We start from the raw sequence: 19,662 nt of genomic DNA, 5'->3' as shown, positions 1-19,662 counted from the left end.
CCGACTCGGGGTACCCCATCCGCGAGGCCCCAGGTGGTCCTGGCTTGAGGATCGGGCGCGAGGTGGCGCCGGGACACGATCACACGGTGGCGGCGCCTTCTCCCGCCAGGGGCTGCGCGTGCGCGGGGACCTGCCCCAGAGGAAGGCGGGGCGGTGGGGGTCCCCCCACACCGCGGCGGAGGAGGTCCCGAGGGATGGCCGGTTACAGAAGCGCGCGGGCCAGGTCGGGCTCAGGAGGGTGGCCAAGGAAACCCCCTCACCCTCTCTATGCTGGGAGCCACCCCCCCCAGTCCTGCCTCCCTGCACTTGCCCCCTACGAGGGGCGGGCACAAAGTGTTGTTTTCTCCCCTGCAGGGGAATCCCCGCTGCACCCCCACCCCCACACCAGGGCACTTTATATAATTTTCTAAATATAAAAGCACCAAGGCCAGGACGGCGTCTCTGCTTTTTTCTTTGAACGTGCATCCCATTTTGGGGGGCTGTTTGGGAAAGGGAAAAAGGCGTCCTACATGGACACAGGGATACCTTGGCACCCAACCCTCAGAGTCCCATAGTTTGGTAAACTTCCTACCCCCTGCCAGTCCTCACGCTCCCCTGCGCTCGCCCCCAGCGCTGAAACACAACACTCCCACCACACTCCTGTGGAGTGGGACACCTGGGCTGCCCTCCCCAGTGCAAGCCTCTCTCCTCGTCCCCCACCCCGTGCAGTGGCACACATCGGCGCAGGAACATTCACACCCATGACACAGGTGTACATAACGCCACGCACACAGAGGTGCCCACACAGCCACACGTGGACGGGCACCTGCACTTGTGAGAGTGGAGACGAGCCACCCCACCCACCCCCGCCTCCAGCCCCACCTGGAGAGCTCTGAGCCCGGCTCTGGGGAGGTGGGGGGGGTGGGGGGGGTGGGGGGGGTGGGGGGGGATGTCGATGGGACTGTCAGGGGGGAGGAGCGGGGATGTGGTTATTTCACATATGTGCCCCCAGGCCTGCGTGGGGATACTGGGAGGGGTTCTGCTTGTGGGTGGGGGTGATCGTAGGTGTGTATGGTTGTGTCTGGGTATGAGTGTGTGATTGTGAAGGAGTGTATGTGTGTTGTGGTCATGGCTGTGTGTGCACTTGAGCGGGTCTGTGAGTCCCTGGGTGCCCTTCTGTCGTGATGCTTGAGGCCAGGTGTGGGGGACGTCCGTGGTTGTGGGTGGGCCTGCGTTCAGGTGAATCTTTATGTGTTTGTGTCACTGGTGTGTGACTGTGTGTCTGTATTCGTGTGACGTGAGTATCTGTGTGGCATAGTGTAGATGTCTGCGTGTCCCTCTGTGGCACATTGTATGTGCTGCATGTCCCTGCCAGCCCTGTGTCCTGTCCTGCCTTTACTTATCAAGACCAAAGACCTCAGCGTCCCCTTCTAGAACCTGTTTCTCCTCTGTGAAATGGGAACACACAGGGCTGAGGAGTGACGCTGTCCCAAGTGTGCATCCCCAAGGCCTGGCACGGTGCTGTGTCCTCTGTTCTCTGGGGGGGTGATCACTCTGGAGTTACTAGGTGGACACCTCTGGTCCCTGCCTGAGCTGCTCTGTGAAGGCCACGCACTTTTTAAAAAGTTTGTTTTTAATGAGACAAACCATTCGTGCACATCTAAAGAGTATACCAAAGTATCCCAAGTGAAAACCAACCTGCGCCATCACCCCTACCTGTGTGGGTCCCCGCTCCGGGGGGTGCTCTGGTTTCATTCAGCTTCGTCCGAACCATTGCACATGTAACAGGTACATAGTCTTATAAAGGATGCTTGCACATTTTGTAAAAACAATCCCCAGTGAGATCTTGAGTCTACTTGCAGCATTTACAGTGAGTGGGGGTGGTCTCACCCAGGGACTCGTCTGCCCCAGGAGACACTGGGCCGTATCTGGGGACATCTGCGGTGGTCAGGGCTGGGGGTGCTCCAGCCAGGGTTGCTGCTCAGCACCCCTCCCCCACAGTGTTTAGGATGCCGCAAGCCCCAGCCGAGAATGATCCAGAGCACCCTCGGGTGAGAAGCCCTGGTTTCCAGCTTGTTTTCCCCCGCTGTGTGTCTCTCAGAGACATCTGCCGGTGGGAGCCTCTTGTTCTTTTATGGAGCTGCGTAGTATTCCAGCCTGTGCCCATGCTGGCGTTACTGATCTGGCCCTCCACAGAGGGACACAGTGGCCTGTTCCCAAATTGTCGCCATTACTGGTAGAGTAGTGGTCAACACGCTTGTGCGTCTGGATCAGGAACAGTTAGAGAGAAGGCAGAATGAATGATAAGGAGAGTGCATTTTTAATTTTTTAACCAATGAGGTAGATTGTGCTCCAAAGTGCCCAGAGCTAAATCATGCCCCCCGGTCCCCTTCTGGACCCTTGCACAAGTAGGTCCAAATCCACCGATTGCTTTGTTCGGATAACTGCTCGGTGCAAGGCACTGTTCTGACCTCAGCCCAAATAGTCCCTTGTTCACCCATAATAACCCAGGGGGTGAAAACTACCTTCGCCCTTTTTCACCGAGGGGAGGCTGAGGCGCACAGGCGTGTAGCTGCTGCTGGAGGAGACGTAGACCAGGCTGCAAGCCTGAGCTAGAGCGGGCCAGCTGTGGACCTACTGTGTGCGCCGCAGGGCCCCTCCTACCCGAACTAGAATATATAGATTTGTAACAGTCCACTGGTGTTCGGGAATTTGCAGAAGGTTCTACTCTCTGCACTGTGCCCACAGTGGTCACACAGGTGACCTCAGGACTCCCATCTCCAGCCCTCCTCCATGCGTCCCAGCACTGTTGCCATTTTACAGATGTGGAGACTGAGGCTCTGAGAAGGGCAGTCTGTGCTCTCCAGACTTCACCTTGGAAGGGAGCTCAGGTGGCAGGCTGGGCGGGAATGAGGGGGCTGAGCTGGGAGAACCCTCTGCAGTCAAGTGTGACTTTTAAATGTCTGTGAATTTGGAATCTGGTGCTCTCTGTGTTCCTGGCCATTTAAAAATAATAAAATATTGCTTTATGTTATGTTGGCATTTGGATTCCTAGACACCTGACTTTCCCCATTCATCCTGGGGTTTTAAATGCACCCCCCCCCACGGGGCCGCCTGGCAGCCAAGGGGTTTTCAAACATTTGTGAAGTGCTCATGATGTGCTAAGCACTGTTTGTTTGAATAACCGACACCCACATGCAGTGGGGTCAGTGTGGCCCAGGGAATACGTGCTCCCGTAGGAGCCCTGCTCCCTCCTAGTCTAGCCCTGGGACCCTGAGCCTGTTCCCTCCCTGTAACACGGGAGAATAATAGGGTTCCTGGCACCTCCCATTACCCAAGTTGGCAAGAGGGTATCATCTGGCATCAGGACACCGGGAGAGACAAATCAAAATCATCAGGCTTTCTAAGAATGTCTCGGTGCACATTTGACCCAAGGTCAAGGCTCTGCTAAGTGTCATTATCCTTATGCCCATGGACCCCATGGGTGGGCACTGTTAGTGCACTTTACAGGGGACAACACCAAGGGGCAGAGGGACACATCGCCCTAGTCTGTGGGGTGGGAATGGGAGCTTCAGCAGTTGAAGCTGGGAGGATTCAGAGGGTGAAAGGGGAAGGGTTGAAGTCATGGTCATCAGGCATGCTGGGGGCACAGACTGGGGGAGGTCAGGTCTGTGCCCAGTGCCTCTAGAGGGAGAACAATGGAGCTTTAGAAAGGTGGGTTCTGGGGCCAGGTGGCCTGGCGCCAAGCCACTCACCGTGCCTCAGTTTCCAGATCCGTGAAATGGGCACACTCCTAGGCTCAGTAGGAATTACTGGACACCCAGAGAAGAGGCTGCAAGGGTTTATCTGGCCAGCCTGAGGTTCTGGACACATCCTCCTGGGATGTTGGGGTGACTAATGGGGGATGCCAAAGCAACCCCCCCACACACACCCAGTTCCCCTTTGGTGCTAACTGAAGGAGTGAGAGCAGATTCCTGGAGGCTCTCGGGTTAGTTGGGACCTTTGGGGCTGGTGGGGTGGAGGAGAGTGCACTTGGAGCCAGCCCCTGTGCCAGGGGGGAACTGCAGCCCCCTGTCTGGCTCTCGGGGGAGCAGGGGGAGAGGATGCTGTGGGACCCCCCCCACTCCTGCCCTGCACCCCGGGTTGTACATCTTTAAGGGGAAAGACGCGCGCTGGCGCCGGCCTCTGCACACGTCACTTCTTCATTCTTTCCCTCCCCCCCCCCCAACTTGGCTCTTTTCTCCAACTTCCCGGCCAGCGCGGGGAGGGGGGGGGTCCTAAAAATCCACCACCGGCCCCAAAGTGTCCAACAACAGCCCAGCACCCCCTCCCCACTTGACTCGGGTGGGCGGTCCTCGAGGACCCGTGGCGACCGGGCTCTGCGCGGCCGGTTGGTTCCTGTCCGGTGCCCGGGACCAGGGCGGCTTGTAATTCGTAATAATAGCTATGATGGGGGTTCATGGGGCATGGGGGGGGGGAGCGGCTTTCCTTCCCCGCTCGCGCTCTTTTTTCCCTCGTTTCTTTGAAAGTTGGATGTTGAGAAGTGGGAGGTTCGGGTGGGAGGGGAGGGAAATTGGGGGGAGGAGGGGGGGAGGCTGCCAGAGGGAGGAGAGACAGAGACACGGAGAGACAGAGACGGAGGAGGAGAGAGGGAGGGGGGACAGGAAAGGAAGAGGGAGAGAGAGCGAGCGCGGGAGGGAGGGAGGAGGGAGACCGAGGGAGGAGGCGGCGAGGAGCGCGCCGGCCGCGGCCGCGGGGGGGGGTTTGGAAAAATGACTCAGTAAGTTCAGCGCGCCCGCTCCGGCCGGCCCTGCGCCTCCCGCCGCGCCCGGGATGTATTCGTCCCCGCTCTGCCTGACCCAGGTACGCCCCTCGCTCGGCCCGCGCCCCCCGCGCCCCCCGCGCCCCCCGCCGCCGGGCCCCGGAGTCGGGAAGCCAGAGGAGGCGGGACGGGAAAGGCGCGCGTCCCTCCCGCCGCCCCGCCGGGGTGCCCCCGCCGCGGGCCAGGGGCCGGTGGGGGATGGGCTGGGCCGGGGACCCCCCCCCCGCCCCGACCCTCCCTCGGGACTCCCGCCCCGCCCTCGGCGCCCCGGCCTCTCCCCCCACGCGGACGCGGGACTCGGGGTGCAGGCTGGCGGGACGCTAGCCCCCACCCAACCCGGGAAGGTCTGGGGGCGCCCTCCCCGCGGAGCCGAAGGCAGGCCTCTGCGTGACCCCCCGCCCGGACCGGGCCTGCCTCTAGGAGGAATCGAAGGGTTCTGGCTGGGTCCCTCGGCACTGTGGAGGAGAGGATCCCTCGGATGTGCTCCCCAGACAGTGACCCCCCCCGCCCCCAGCCAAGGTTGTGCCCCGCCACCCCAACCTCGGGACGCCTTTCCCCCCATTATTGGCCCACGTGTGCGTGGAGGGGGAGGGGGCGCGCGCAGTTGGAGGCGCCAGCAGTTGGGGGAGGGGGCGCGCTGACAACCCGGCTCGGTCTCCCGCTCCCCCCGCCCCCCCCCCCCCCCCACCGATCTGATATTTTCGCCGCATCGATTCTGGATTGTTGCGCCGCCGCCGCCGCCGGGAGGAGCCGGGAGGCCGGGCGTTCCGGGGTCTGGCCCGGGCACTGCGGCGCTGCGGACGCCCTCGCCAGCCCGGCACCTGCCCCTGCCCCCCTCCCGTAGCCTCTCACCCCTGGCCAGGCTCCCAGACTGTTCGGGGCTGAGCCCTTGTGCAATGGGCAAGGGGATGTGTGGGGAGGGGGCGGCTGCCCCTGTCCCAGGCCGCACCCCGGGGACTTCTTTTCTCCTCCAGCTCCCTCTGGGACCCCCCCCCCCCGCTGGTCTACTACCAGCTCCCCCCATGTCCTCATGTGTCTTTAGGCCAGTGGGGTTGCGGCCTCAGTTTCTCCTGAGGACTAAGGCAGGCTCTGGAGAGAGGGGCAGTGTGGCCTCCAGATTGCAAAGTGCAGCACTCTGGGAGTCCAGCGGGAGCCCGGGTGTCCGGTCTCCCTCCTCTCTCCCTTATGGGGAGCACGTGGATGCCTAGCTTGGGTCCCAGGGGCCGCCAGTCTGTGTGGAGAGGGTCCACTATTCAGGATCTTGGGGTCCCCCTCATTCATGGTAGAATCTTTCTTGCTGCACTGGGGAGTTCCTGGCTCCCGCCAGAAAAGGAGAGGGTGGGTGCGAAGTGGGGGGGGGGGTCTCAGGGCTTGTCCTACCCATGATCCCCTAGTGACCTTGGGGAAGTCCCTGCTCCTGTCCAGGCCTCAGTTTCCCTTTCTGAACAACTTTGGGGACCCCCCGGAAGTTGTCATTGCTGCCCCACCTCTGCATCCCAGCTGCCCTAAAGCTCCCCGGGTGCAAGTAGGGTTCTAGTGAGGTTTGCAGCGTGACCTTGGGCCTCCCAGTCTCTGGGCTTGCGGGGTGGCCTGGGTGGCTGTGGGCGCCCCCGCCCCCTCTGCCCTTCTTGCGCTTGCCAGCTCCCGAGAGCCACACAGGGGGGCTGAGCCAGGGAGGCTATTCCAGGGGAGGAGGTTGGAAGGCCGCCTTTTGTCACCGAGCCCTGGAATTCCCCCATCAGGACTCCTCGGGAGACAGGCCTTCATCCACGTTGCTGCCGAGAGGAGAGGCGGTGGCAGTGAGAACCCGAGCCCTGGTGTGAGCATGTGTGCTCATGGGGCCTGGCTCGGCCCTCCCCAGGAGCAGGGCAAGGATCAGCCAGGCGGGCTCCTGGTGGACAGTGAACGCTACCTGAGGTTGCTCGGGGCAAGTGACGGGGGTGGACAGGAGGCAGAGATAGGCAGAGAGAGCCCAAGAGCCCCCCTCCTAGGGCTAGGGTGAGGATGGAGTGGCCCAAATGCAGGGGGCTCCCCTCCCCTGCTCTGCTCCTGCGTCCCCCACCCAGGAGGGGAGCCCCAGGACCCCCTGGCAGGCTCCCCAAAGCCTGAGGGTGATCCCCCAGAGCTCCTTGCAGACCCAGCCTGGGCTGGGATCTCCGGCTGGGGGCCCCCCCGGGAGGACCCCGACTGCCCGCACAGGACCTGCACTCCTGGCGGGCTGGCTCAGTCTCTCTAAGCACGCCGCCACCCCGCGTCTCTGACCATCTCCATCTCCCTCTCCCCGTCTCTCTGTTTCTCCTCGATCTCTGGGTCTGTCTCTCCCTGTCTCTGCCTCCGTGTCTCTCTCCGTGCCTCCATCTGTCTCTGTGTGTCTCTCTCCCCCATTCCATCTCTCCCGTGTGTCTCCCCGTCTCTGGGCCTCCATCTCCCCCCTTTGCCCGACTAATTTTACAACCTGAGCCCATCCTAAAATAGCTCCCTTTTAGCTGATCCGACCCGGATCCTTGTCGGTGCCAGCGCCCCGGTGCCCCCGGCCCTGCCCGCCCCCGGGGGGGGGGGTGGCGGCGGCGGCGGCCCTGGAGGATTCTGGGAGCCCCGTCCCTGTTTCAGTGGTGACTCAAGCGCTTTTTCACTTTTACTCTTAAGAGGAACTGTGTGGAACAGCCGTTACTTCCATAAATCCTGGCGGCGGGAAGGCTGGCCTCCCCGCTCTGGCCCTGCTCCGGGCCTCCCTCCCTGCCTCCCTCCACCCGCCACACCGCCACGTTAGTTATTCCGGGTTTGGGGCCAAATCCCTCTTGGCTGCAGTGCCCAGGATTCCCCGGGGCCGAGGCTGCGGCCACGCCAGCCGCCAGGGCCCCTCCCTCATTCATTCATTCCTCCCTCCATTTCTGCCCCGCGCTCCCTCTCGGTGTGGCACCCCTCTTACAGCCCTTTCTCCAGTGGGGAGACCGAGGCTGCGAGGGTGGCCCTGACTTTTGATGGGTTTAGCAGGTACTTTTTTTAAATGCCTCGTAGGGGTGGGATGGGGGAGCAGGAGGTCGTGGGGTCTAGGCCTGACCTGGGCTTTGGGGGGCTGGGAGAGGGGCCAAGACCAGAGAGGGCCAGGGCCCGCCCTGGGTGGCACAGCATTATGGCGGGCAAGGCTGGCTTTGGGGCCGCTGCCCCCACTTGGCTGTTGAGGCAGGCCTGGGCAGGTGGGCGCTCCCTGTGTGCGCCCCCCACCCGTGGTGATGCCTCTGCTCGGCTCCTGCAAGAAGCACAGCCTGGCTCCAGGGCTCTCTCCCTCTCTCTGTCCCTGTGTCTCCCCCCCCTCCCTTCTCTGCGGAGGCAGGGGTGCCTCAGCGAGCGCCAGGGCCAGGCGCCTTGTAAATCACGAAGCTGGGATTCTGGCGAGTCAGCGTTCTCTCCCTCTCCCTCTCTCTCCTTCTCTCTCTCTCTGTCTCCCTCCCTCCCTTCTCTCCTTCTCTCTCTCCCTCTGTCTCTCTCACCCCCCCACCCCTCTCTCTCTCCTCCTCCCTCTCCCTGTCTCTCCCCCCCCCCACCTCTGTCTCTGTCTCTCTCTCCTCCCTGTCTCACGCCAAATGGATGGGAAACACTCACCACGGCCGGGGTCCTCCTGCCCCACGCAGCCCTCACACACGAAGGCCCATGTCCACACCAACCCGCACACGCGTGTGCTGCCTGCTCCCATCGGGGCATGTGGACCTGCGGTGCCCCATGCAGGGGTGGGGGGGCTCCCCAGGGACTGAACCACACCCACACACATGCACACACACGCACACACACGTGTGTGTTCACTGCCACCTCACCCACGAAGACACAGCCCTGCCCCGCCTCCGATGGGCCCTAATGGGGGTCCCGGAGGCAGAGACCAAGGCAGGGCGCCTCAGATCTGCATGCAGGTCTTGCTCAGGAGGCTCAGAACTGAGTTCTTGGCTTCCCGGCTGCGTGACGCCGGGCAGGGCACCTAACTCCTCCGTGCCCCCTTGTCCTCACTGTGAAATGCAGTCAACGGCAAATCTTCCGCTGCTCGCGCCACCCGAGGATTCGGGGAGGCAGGACCCCTGTGAGGTGCTCAGTGCAGGGCCTGGCACACAGTAGGTGCTTACAGATATCTGTTGCACAAAGGAATGAGTGGACGGTTCTGCCAGCCGAGAGAAGGAACTCTCTGAGCCTCCATCTCTGCCCACGTGAAATGTGGAGTACAATCATTCCTTCCTCCGAGGCTTTACCCTCAGCACAGTGCCTGGTATACAGTGGGTGCCAAATAAATGTGGCTGTGATTATGGTGGTCGCTAAACTAATAATTGGGTTAAATGTCTTGGAGGCATTTCCAACGTACCCTCCCCTTCATGCTGTCACTGTCTGCCCAGCAGGAGCCAGGCCCTGGGCTGGGTGATGGGAACAGCTGTGAGCCCTAAGGATTTGTCCAGGGTCTTCCTGAGTCTGGCCAAACCTGTGGGGGTGCCAGCATCCTCTGTTGCGTGGGGTGCTTGGATGGGTGTCACGTAGGCAGAGGATGGGATTGCTCCCCCAGGGATCTGGGTGCTGGGGGCACAGCAGTGAACAAGAAGGACCAAATCTGTGTCCTGGAGGGGCCGCAGTCCAGGGGCCGGGCCAGGCCAGGCTGCCGCTTTGGCTAAGAAGGAGGTGGCCCGTGACCTGGGACCGAGCAGGGGAAGGGAGTCACACGAGATTCTGAGAGAGCAGGTGGGGTACAGGATGGGCATCTCTGGGGAGTCCCAGCGACAGGGCCAGACCATGTGCTTGAAGGGCCCAGGAGCAGGGCTGAGGAGTCCGGAGGTCCACAGTCACAGGGATGCAGGTTCAAGCCCCAGCTTGGCTCCTTCCTGGCTGCATGACTTTGGGTGGGTGGCTTCGGTGCTCAGTGCCTCAGTCTCCCCCTCCAGAAACCAGGCGTGAGGATAGTCCCTATTTTGCAGAGTTGATAGCTCAGTAAATGCTCAGCCTCTGGTAGGTAGGACCCCGCGCCCTGTCTCTCTAATAACTCTCTCTCCCACACCCTGGCCCTCTGGCTCAGCCCCGTCATCGTCCTGGGACACAAAGGCACAGAGAAAGAAGGCAGGAGATCCAGGGTTCAGACTCCCTGGTCACTTTGATGGGAAGTTTTCACTCCCACTGCTCTGTGTACCCAGATTCCTCTCAGGGGCCCACAAGACCCTGCACAACCAGCCCCCAGCACCTCCCTGCCCTGCCCCCCTCCACTCTCCTTCTCATCCACTCTGTTTCAGCCACACCACCCTCTTCACTGTTCTCGCAAAACATGAGGCACGGTGCTGCCTCAGGGCCTTGGCACATGCTGTTTTTACTCTCTGGAAAGCTCCTACCCTGGCCCACCATTTTTTAGGCCTTTGTTCAAGTGTTCTCTCCTATGAAAGACCCTCCCTGACCACTACCAGCTAAAAAACAACCCTAAGGCATTCCCTGGCCCTCCCCAAACTCCTTTAAATTTCTTCAGAGCGCTTTATTCAAACTGACATTTTATTGCATATCTGTCGGCTTGTTTCACATCCATCCCTGCCCCAGATCAGGATCCAGGTGAGGACTGAGCCCGGGTCACCGCTGGGTCCACAGCACCGTGCACGGAGCTGGCACACAGTAGGCACTCAATAAATGTTTGTCGAACAAGCAAATGCATCTCGCCCTCATTATGTGGGAGTTATGCCTAAGCTGTGATGCTCTGAGCTTGAGGGGAGGAATTACCTCAGGTTAGGGACACTGACTGGTGCCAGATGGACCTGGGTTTGAATATGGGCTCTGCTATTTGCCACTTAACCTGGCCTTAACCTAGAGGAAAAGACGTTGGAACCAGGGCTTTGAAGGGCACATAAGAGTTTGTGATACGAATTTAGGAGGTGGTAAGATAGTTCTCAGTAACGTTTGGTGAGTCACTGAGTAAATGAGGGAGAGAGAATCCTTCCTGGAAAACTTCCTGGTTGTGAATAGGAGCTTTATGGTCCAGCCCATCCAGCAAGGGCTTGGACCCAGGTGTCCACCTCCCAGCTGCTGCTGCCCTTTTTGGCCAGGAAGTCCCAGTGAGCCAAGTGGCATTTCTGGGAACGGCCTGGCCTCGGTCCCCCTCCCCCCAGCATTGCCTCTCTGGTTACCAGGAACTGACAAAAACCCCCAACACCCCACAGCTGCCCTATCCCGTTCTGCCCGTTGTACAGAAATGAGAAACTGAGACCCAAAGCAGAGCAGTGATTTGTTCTGGGGTCAGACAGAGGGTGAAAATGGAGGCCCTTGTCATCCAACCTCATTCCCTTGCAGAGTCTGCTTGGCAAATGGGTGCTTTAGCCCTGGGCCTCAGATTTGGGGGGGGAGGTAGCAATAGAGCCGGACTCCGAACCCCAGCTCGTGTGGTCCAGGCTAGGTCTGGGGGGATCCCTGAGGAGAGCAGGAAAGGCTGCCTGAAGAAGAAGGAACACTGGAGACAGGGCTTTGAGGGATGTGTAGGAGTTTGGGAGGATTCTCGGGATCTGGCTTGCCTTGACTGTCTCCTTTGCCTGGTCAGCCAGTGAGGGCATTGGGAGGCGCCCTGGGGAAGATGTCTTGGTTGTGGCAGGTCTCGTGGGACAAAGAGAGTGACAGACCTGCCTCTCACCTGGGCTGACCTCCCAGGGAGGACAAGGGAGGATAGGGCAGCAGGTCCATGACCCAGTTACAGACTGTTTGTCTTCCTTCCTCCCGGACCAGCTGGGGTCACTGGTGACGTGGGCTCCCGCCCCTGCCCGCCTCCCTGGCACCTTTCCTGAGAGTGGGCCCGGAGGGAGTAGGGCACAGAGAAGGGGCGGGGCCCAGAGCCAGGGGAGGGGTTCAGAGAGAAAAGGGTTCAAGGAGAGGAGTCTGGGGACCTGTCAGTCGGCCCCTGCTGGCTGACCATCCAGCTGCCCCTTCCCAGCTACCTCTTATCGCTGCCCCAGTAAAGCACCAGAACTTGGGTGGCAGCCATGGCCCAGCGTCAACACCATTGCCTTGGCCTCCTGCCACCTTGGCGTCCCCTCCATGGGGGGCAGCGACCTGTGCCTCTCTCGCTTCCCCACCCCCAGCCCCTCCGGCCAGGCAGCCCCGGCTCTGGTCCCAGCTCTGCTGACCGGCCGTGTGACCCTGGCTGAGTCACTCCCCTTCTCTGGGGCTGGCCTGTCAGGTGGCATTCAGGCACAGGAAAGCCCCGTGGAGGTTGGACAGGGACGGGCCACAGATGGGCCCCCCTCCATTCTCCCTCGGCCTCAGCAGGCCAGCCGGGGTTGGGGGAGTGGGCAGCGGAACAGAGCCCTGAGGTCCAGTGCCTGCCACAGCTGTTGCGGTGACTCACACTTTGGGGGACATTGGAGTGGGGAGCTGGTCTGCCATACGCTGAGCCCCATCCCGCCCCACCCTGGTGAGGGCAGGAGGCTATTTTCAGAGCCTCAGTAATAGGTGAAATCTGAGGTCGTTCCCCTCCCCCACCCCGGCACCCCTCCACCCCCTCACCGCCACCCCCCCCCCCCGGCCAGAGGTGCACAGAGCCCTGAGAGCATACGGGGTGGGGGTCCCTGTGAGTGTCCAGGCCTGGAGGTGGGACGGAGCTCAGCCCCATCCAGCCAGAAGGCAGACTGATAGCCCAGAACGGCTGTTTCCCCCAAGACCCCAGGCTGTTCTGAGGAAGTGGCCGATGGCCTTCACAGGCCTCGGGGGCCTGGGCTTGGGGCCTCACACAGGCCCCGAGACCCCGTGGGACCCCCAGGTCGGGTCTCCGCCCCTGTCTGGGCCTTGGATCCCATCAAGCAGTGGGTCGCGGAGCCCTGGGCCTTCCCCTGCGTCCTGGGAGATTGTAAGCAACCGGAATAATTGTAACAATGTCAACAATAACACTAAGAGTCTAGGGCAGCCTTTCCAGAGCTGGGCAGGGAACCGGGCTCATACCCTGTGAAGAGCTAGCACTCCTGTTCTGGAAGCCCGCACGGCCCCGGCAGGAGCGGAGACGTGGGGCCCAAGGTTCTCTTTGTCTTCCTTTCTCCTGGAGGGTGAGAAACCAGGTCCCAGATGTTCTGCAGAGCTGGTTCCCCTTGATGAGAAGCGGAGAGATGAGACAGCCCTCTCACCCCCATAGGAGGGGGCAGGGGTCTCCCATGGCACCGTGTTGCTCTCGGGGGGGCCCGGCCACGGCTGCTGCTGTTCTCATGGGGATAGGGCTATGTCCTTCATGACTCGGTCCCCTCCTCTTGGGGCCTCAGTTTCCTCATCTGTAAAATGGGTGTTGTGGCCTCCCAGCAACACCAGTTAGGCATGGATGGGGGGTGCGGGGGTTGAAGTCACAGGTCTGGCCAGGCCTCAGAGCCTCCCCAGGCCTCAGATTTTCCGTCTGAATGGGTATGTCGGGGGGCAGCCCCAGGGGCCCCTCTCCCCAGCTCTGAACCTCCCAAGGCCAGCTCCCCTTCTCTCGTGTATTCTGATCTCTTGCCTTCTTGGGCCTCAGCTTTCTCAGCCCCTACAGTGGGTCTGCGCAGGAGCCTCTCCTTCCAGCAGCCTCTGACATCTAGGCTGCCCTAGTCCTGGCCCATGGACCTCTGCGGGGCCTTTCTGCACAGCTGGTCTATGGGAATGACCCCTTAGACCTCATTTTTTTAATTTGTGCCAAGGGCCAGTAGAGGCAGCCCTCAGACTGCTCCCCCCACAATCCGGTGTCAGCTTTCTTTGCTGATAGGGACACTCTCGGAGCCTGGTTTCTCCTGCAGCCATCCGGCAGCCTCTGTATGCTTGGCCCTGCTCTAGACATTGGAGTTCATACTTTATTTTTATTTTACTTTATTTATTTATTGGTCAGAGAGAGAGTAAGCGTGCACAAGCAGGGGGAGGGGCAGAGGGAGAAGCAGGCTCCCCGCCGAGCAGGGAGCCCGACGCGGGGCTCCATCCCAGGACCCTGGGATCATGACCTGAGCCGAAGGCCGACGCTTAACGACTGAGCCACCCAGGCGCCCCTGGAGCTCATACTTTAGTGCAGGAGTTTGCTAACTACAGGCCTGGGGCCCAATGCCTGCCACCTGTTTTTGTAAATAAAGTTTTATCAGAACGCAGCCATGTCCATCATCTGTGTGTCATGTCTGGGGCTAGTTTGGCGATACGGCACTGAGTTGAGTAGCTGCAGTGGAATGGAATACTCATCGTCTTCTTTAAGAGGCTTTCAGACTGGGGTTTGCCGCTCCCCCCCCCCCCGTCCTAGTAGACAGCAAATAGGGCCATAACATCCCCGTTCTCCTGACCTCACTTTTCCCCGTCTGTACAATGGGCTAGCCCCCATCAAGCACCTGGGCACCCTCAGCTTGGCCTGTCTGTACATTGGAGTTCAAGACAGCCCTCCATGAACCTCTGCCTTGGCCTGCGCCTCCCACGTAGTCCAAGCCCCAGGTTCCCCACTTTCCCCACTCGGGCAAGGAGTTCACGCCTCTCCCCCATACGCTTCGGTGTCCCCTCTGGCCTCGAGTTTTCCCTAGGAGGTGAGCAGGTCTGCAGTGCACCCCCTGCCCACAGGCGCCTGGCCCTCCCTGGGGGTCTTCCTGGGGCCCCCAGGCCTCAGTCTCCCGGGCTGGGCAGTGGGCCCACGGTCCCCAGCACCCCCTGACCTCTGGCCTCTCGCGCCTGCAGGATGAGTTCCACCCGTTCATCGAGGCGCTGCTGCCCCACGTGCGCGCCTTCGCCTACACCTGGTTCAACCTGCAGGCGCGGAAGCGCAAGTACTTCAAGAAGCACGAGAAGCGCATGTCGAAGGACGAGGAGCGCGCCGTGAAGGACGAGCTGCTGGGCGAGAAGGCCGAGGTGAAGCAGAAGTGGGCGTCCCGGCTGCTGGCCAAGCTGCGCAAAGACATCCGGCCCGAGTGCCGCGAGGACTTCGTGCTGGCCATCACCGGCAAGAAGGCGCCGGGCTGCGTGCTCTCCAACCCCGACCAAAAGGGCAAGATGCGCCGCATCGACTGCCTGCGCCAGGCCGACAAGGTGTGGCGGCTGGACCTGGTCATGGTCATCCTCTTCAAGGGCATCCCGCTGGAGAGCACCGACGGCGAGCGCCTGGTCAAGGCGGCGCAATGCGGTCACCCGGTGCTCTGCGTGCAGCCGCATCACATCGGCGTGGCGGTCAAGGAGCTCGACCTCTACCTGGCCTACTTCGTGCGCGAGCGAGGTGAGGCGGGCGGGCGCGCGCGCCCAGGGTCTCGGGGTTGGGGGGGGAGATGTGCGCGCGGGGGGGGGGGGCCCGTGGCGCGGGGGAGGCGGCCCACTCGCGCGTCCGGCTGGGGTGGTGGTTCAGGTGGGGACCGAGACGGGAGGCAGGTGCAGTGGGCGGGCTGAGGGGGCCTGCCGGCCTGCGCTGGAGCGGGACAGGCACCGGTGCTGTGAAGGTCTAAGGGGAAGAGGTACGGTTCAAGGAGAGTCTGAACGGGGAGGCGGTGTGTCCAGGGGGTTGAAGGTAAGAGGCAGGCCCTTGAGATCTCCGGAGATGAGACCCTGTCCCAGGAGGCCCGAGGGGCAACATAAGGCCTTGTTGGGAATTAGGGGTGAGGACAGGACAGGGAGCAATGGCAGAGAGAGTCGTACCCCCCCCAGGAAAAGCTGAAAGAACCCTGGAGTTGGGTGCTGTGAATGCTAGTTGATCAACTCTCAGACCTTCAGCAGAGGCCTGACAGGTCCCACCTTTGTGCTGAGTGGGAAGCTGGGTGCTGTGTGACTTTGGCTAGGTTACCACCCTCTCTGGTCCCCTGTGTCCCTGGCTCTGGCTGTTCTAGCTGGGTGTTTGCTGGCTCCATGGTTAGTGCCCCACATGGAGGCCAGCAGGGTCTGTGAGGGTGGGGAAACCCGTGGCAGCCTCCTGGAGAAAGTGGTGCGGCAGAGCTGAGCTCTACGGGGTGGCTGGACAGTGCTGAGTGTGGGGTGTCCCAGAGGGTCGGCAGCCTGGGCAAAGATGTAGAGGCAGATGTGTGGCCCAGCCTCTGGATGTCAGCAGGGCTGGTGGCCCAGGGCCGGGCCTGGCTGGGAGGGCGGTGGGCCCTGCTGCTTCCTGGCTGTGTGTCCACCTTGGGCCTCCGTTTCCCCCGTCTGTCAAATGGAGGTTATCAGAGTCCCTAGCTGGATGAGGCCCCGGGGGAGTCGCCAGATCATGCATGTAGCATGTGAACGCTGGTCTGCCACGTGGCAGGTGTCAGCTGGGAGTGTCTTAGTGTGGACAGAGTCAGGTGTGCTCATAGAACCCAATGGTCACGTGTCGCATACCCCACCAGCACCACCCCCCGCCGGGCTGAGTCTGGCGCACATGTGGGTACATACCTGGGGGCTGCATGAGTGTGTCCAGTGGGTACACCCAGGTTGCAAGCCCAGCCCCGGCAGATCCCACAGGTGCACACTACCAGAAACAGACGGAAGGAAGGCTGTGGGAGGGGCGGTGGGGGGGTGTCTAGCGGCGACAGACTCAGGGCTCACTGCCCAGAGGCCACGCGTAGCCCTGCCCTTTGCAGCCTGTGTGACTTTGGACACATCACGGTTCTGTTTCCTCCGTGAATGGGGGTAACCGCTGCACTTCTCCCAGTGATGGGGTAAGGATTAGATGAGGTTGTAGGGCTCCCAGTCTCCAGGGTGTGTGGGAGGGAGAGGTGGGCCGGTTTCCCCGTCTTGACCTTGGTTCCTTGACCTTGACCCTCTTCTGCCCCCACCCCCACCCATGAGTCACAAACCCACTGGGGCTGGGAGCAGAGCAGCCTTAGGGACCGAGGAGGCAGAGGGGTGGACAAGGTGACTGGCTGTCCCGGGCAGGGGGCAGGGGTGGCCTTGGGGGCTGCAGACGCATTACCATGCTGGTCCAGGCCTCTCCCACCACTTCCATCTTCTGAGCCTGGCCCTGCCCCCACCTCCTCCGCGCTGAGCTGATAAAATTTTGAAGCGAGTTTTCTGCCGGTGTCAGCACAATCTCCAGGCGCCTCCCCTCCCCCAGCCGGCCCCCTCCCCCCTCGGCTCAGCAGGCAGGCTGGGCCTCCAGGCTTCCCCAGACACCTTTGTGCCCCACTGCCATGCCTTTGCCAGCCAGTCTGATCGGCCTCCTCGCTCGCGGGCTGGGGAAGGTCAAAGCCGTGCCCGCCCCTGCTTTCAGCGGGCTCCATCATCCCCACGGGGAACCCCTGCTCCAACTGGCCCCGGCCGACCCAGCCGCAGCTGGGCTGGGCGTGAGGGGAGGGCCGATTCCAAGCCGACTCAGCTGCTGGCCAGCTGGGTGATCCGAGACAAGTCGCTGAACCTCTCTGTGCTTTCTTTCCTTGCCTTTAAAATGGGAAGCTCAAATGAGCTGCCTGGTTGGGTCCCCGTGGTGAGTGCTCAACAGACAACCCTCACGGGGGCATGAGGAAACACCAGGCTCGGGGCGAGGGCTCCTCGGGCCCCTGTTCTTACCCCCATCTCCCCCCCCACCCCCGCTATCATCCTGATCACGGTTACCATTTGCCAATTCCATGCCTGTGCCTTGTTGCTCCCCATGCCAGGCAGGCCTTTCCCGTGTGGAAGACTCCTGCGTATGCTTCAGAACCCTAACTCCTAACTCCACTTGCTCTCTGCTGGGCATTTTTTCTTTCCCATTCTGTCCACAGCCCAGCAAGGCAGGAATCGCTGTTGTACTCATGTCACAGGTGAGGAACCAGGGCCGGCGAAGGAAACAGGGCCTGACTGCCCAAGGTCCCAGAGCCAAGGGAGGGCAGAGGGGGGGATGTGGGTGCAGGCAGCTGCTGTTGACGACAGCCCCCAGCCCTCCACCCCGGATGGTGGTGGAAGAGGGGGGAGGTGAATCGTGGGGTACAAAGTGGCAGCCCGGCAGCCTTGTTGGCACCTCGGGGCTGGGGCTGTGTTCTAGGCTCCCGTGGGCTGGGTTTGCCCTCCAGGACCCCCAGCCTCGTTCTGGGTCCCAGTGAAATCTCTGTTCTTGGTCAGGCAGGTGTCAGTCCGACAGCGGAGAGAGCTCGCCGCCCGCCACCCCCCTCCTTCTGTCTGTGGGTCCCAGGGCTGGAGGGGGTCGCGGCCTGGGCCGTAGCGCAGCACCCCCTTCAACCAGCGCTGCTGGGATTTGATGAGGAGGCTGGGGACGGAGCTCTAGGGATGTGCATGCAGGGTGGATGTTGGGGTGGGGCGCCCCCTCCAGCTGCAAGGCTAGCACCTCCGATGTCAGATGGGGAGACAGCTGGTGCATCAGATACGGCTCCTCAGAACAGACAGACAGCCGGAGACAGACGTGCATGGAAGCACCACACTCAGCCCTGCCCCGTCCTAGGACAGGCCTGGCAGCCCCTGGGGGAGCCGTCTCTCCTGGGGGTCAGGTGGACGGACAGAGGTGCTCCCAGCCCTCCATCCTCAGGTTTCTTTGGAGGGCTGGAGGCATGGGGATGAGATCTGAGAAGGCCCTTTCACCCCTGGGGCTGCCAGGCCGGTCAGAGCCTGGGGCGCCTCCTGGGGCTGACTTTGGCTGCCTCAGGCATCCATCTGGAGCCCTTAGGGCCCTGATTCCAGGGGCTGGCCTCAGTGTGTGCCCTGGGGGCAGCCTAGGGGCCAGCTGGAGGGGGGAACCATGATGAGGGGATGATGTGAGCTCTGCTTTGGGGCACAGGGGGCTGCCTGCTAAATGGGTGCAGTGGGTGGGGTGCAACTGAGTGGGGGTCCCAGAAACCGACAATTCACAGTTCAGTGAATAAGGACAACGGCAGGAAAACAAAGCAGGGGCAGGGTGTGGAGAGGGGCGGGGAGGGGAGCGCCCCAGACTGAGGAGAGTGAGGAGGGAGGGAGGCCCCAAGGAGGTGGCTCTTGGGATGAGGCCTGAAGGAAGTGAGGGAGCCACAGAGGGATTTGCGGGAGTGCGGCAGGCATGGGGGCACAGCCAGTGCAAAGGCCCGGGGGCCGGCATGGCCCAGAGCCTGAGGAGCAGAGCAGGAAGGCCTCTGGGGACCTTCAGAGGGGGAGGCGAGGCCTGCCGCGTGGCTTCCCGGTGAGGGTGATGGGGAGGCCAGGAGCGGGCAAGCCCGGCCCTCCTCCACCTGCCTTGCATTTGGGAGGGAGCCTGGAAGAACCAGGGCCCAGAGAGGGAAGCCGCTGGCCCAGCCCTGAAGCCCAGCCAGGCCTCCCCACCCCCTCCGGCGGCCTGAGAAACCTGAGGCGCGGGCGGGCGCGGTGCCAGGGCTGGGCGGGGGAGGGGCTGCCAGGCCCGCCCGCTCCAGCAGCTGCCAGCCCGCCCCGAGCCGCCAGCCCAGATGGTGCCCATCTGCTGACGCTGCCGCGGGCCAGCCTCCCGTTCCCGCCTTGTGCGGTGCCAACCTCCCAGAATGGCGCTGTGGGCAGGGGCCGGCTTGGGAAGCTTGCAGCTGCTGGAGGGGCTCCCCAGGGTGCCCCAGGGAGGGTCCCCGAGCCCTGCTGGATGGAAGCGGGAAGCAAGCAATAGCAACATCAGCAGCAGCAAACACATATTGCGTGTGCCAGACACTGCGAGCCTGGTTCTGAGCTCATCCCACATTTTAGCTCATTTAATTCTCTCCACCATCCCGCGAGAGACAGACTGTTACCTTCTCCCATGCACGAGGTAAGGAAACAGGCCCAGAGACCGTCAGCCGCTTGCCCAAAGTCACATAGCCCCTGAGAGGCAGAGCAGAATTAGAACCCACAGGATCCTGAGTCCTCCAAACCCTGAAAGGAAAAAAAACCTGAAAAACACTTTGGAGGTTACCAGGTGACATCCACATCCTCCCAGTTGTGCTGCCGATTACAAAAAAAAAAAAAAAAAAAAAAAAGTTGGTGCTGAATACACAGTGAATAAATGAAGGAATAGCGGTGAACTGTGTTGAAGA

At 61.8% G+C, this 19,662-nt stretch overlaps 1 protein-coding gene across 3 annotated transcripts in view; it reads left to right on the top strand.

Moving 5' to 3' along the window:
* Positions 1–4,764: 4,764 nt before the first annotated feature.
* Positions 4,765–19,662, top strand: part of NFIC (nuclear factor I C) — a 62,328-nt gene continuing 47,430 nt past the window's right edge. For all 3 annotated transcript variants that reach the window (XM_028126071.2, XM_028126070.2, XM_028126068.2), the window contains exons 1-2: positions 4,765–4,842; positions 14,450–14,981. In XM_028126071.2, coding sequence (XP_027981872.1) covers positions 4,813–4,842; positions 14,450–14,981 — 562 coding nt within the window. In that variant the 5' untranslated portion in view covers positions 4,765–4,812. The remainder of the gene's footprint in view (positions 4,843–14,449; positions 14,982–19,662) is intronic.

The sequence above is a fragment of the Eumetopias jubatus genome, unplaced genomic scaffold, assembly GCF_037043125.1.
Source record: "Eumetopias jubatus isolate StellerSeaLion01/CBP00866 unplaced genomic scaffold, mEumJub1_p1.0 scaffold_1, whole genome shotgun sequence".
NCBI classification, from domain to species: domain Eukaryota; kingdom Metazoa; phylum Chordata; class Mammalia; order Carnivora; family Otariidae; genus Eumetopias; species Eumetopias jubatus.
The sequence above is the reverse complement of the archived record's forward strand: the minus strand, read 5'-3'. Positions and strand labels throughout refer to the sequence as shown.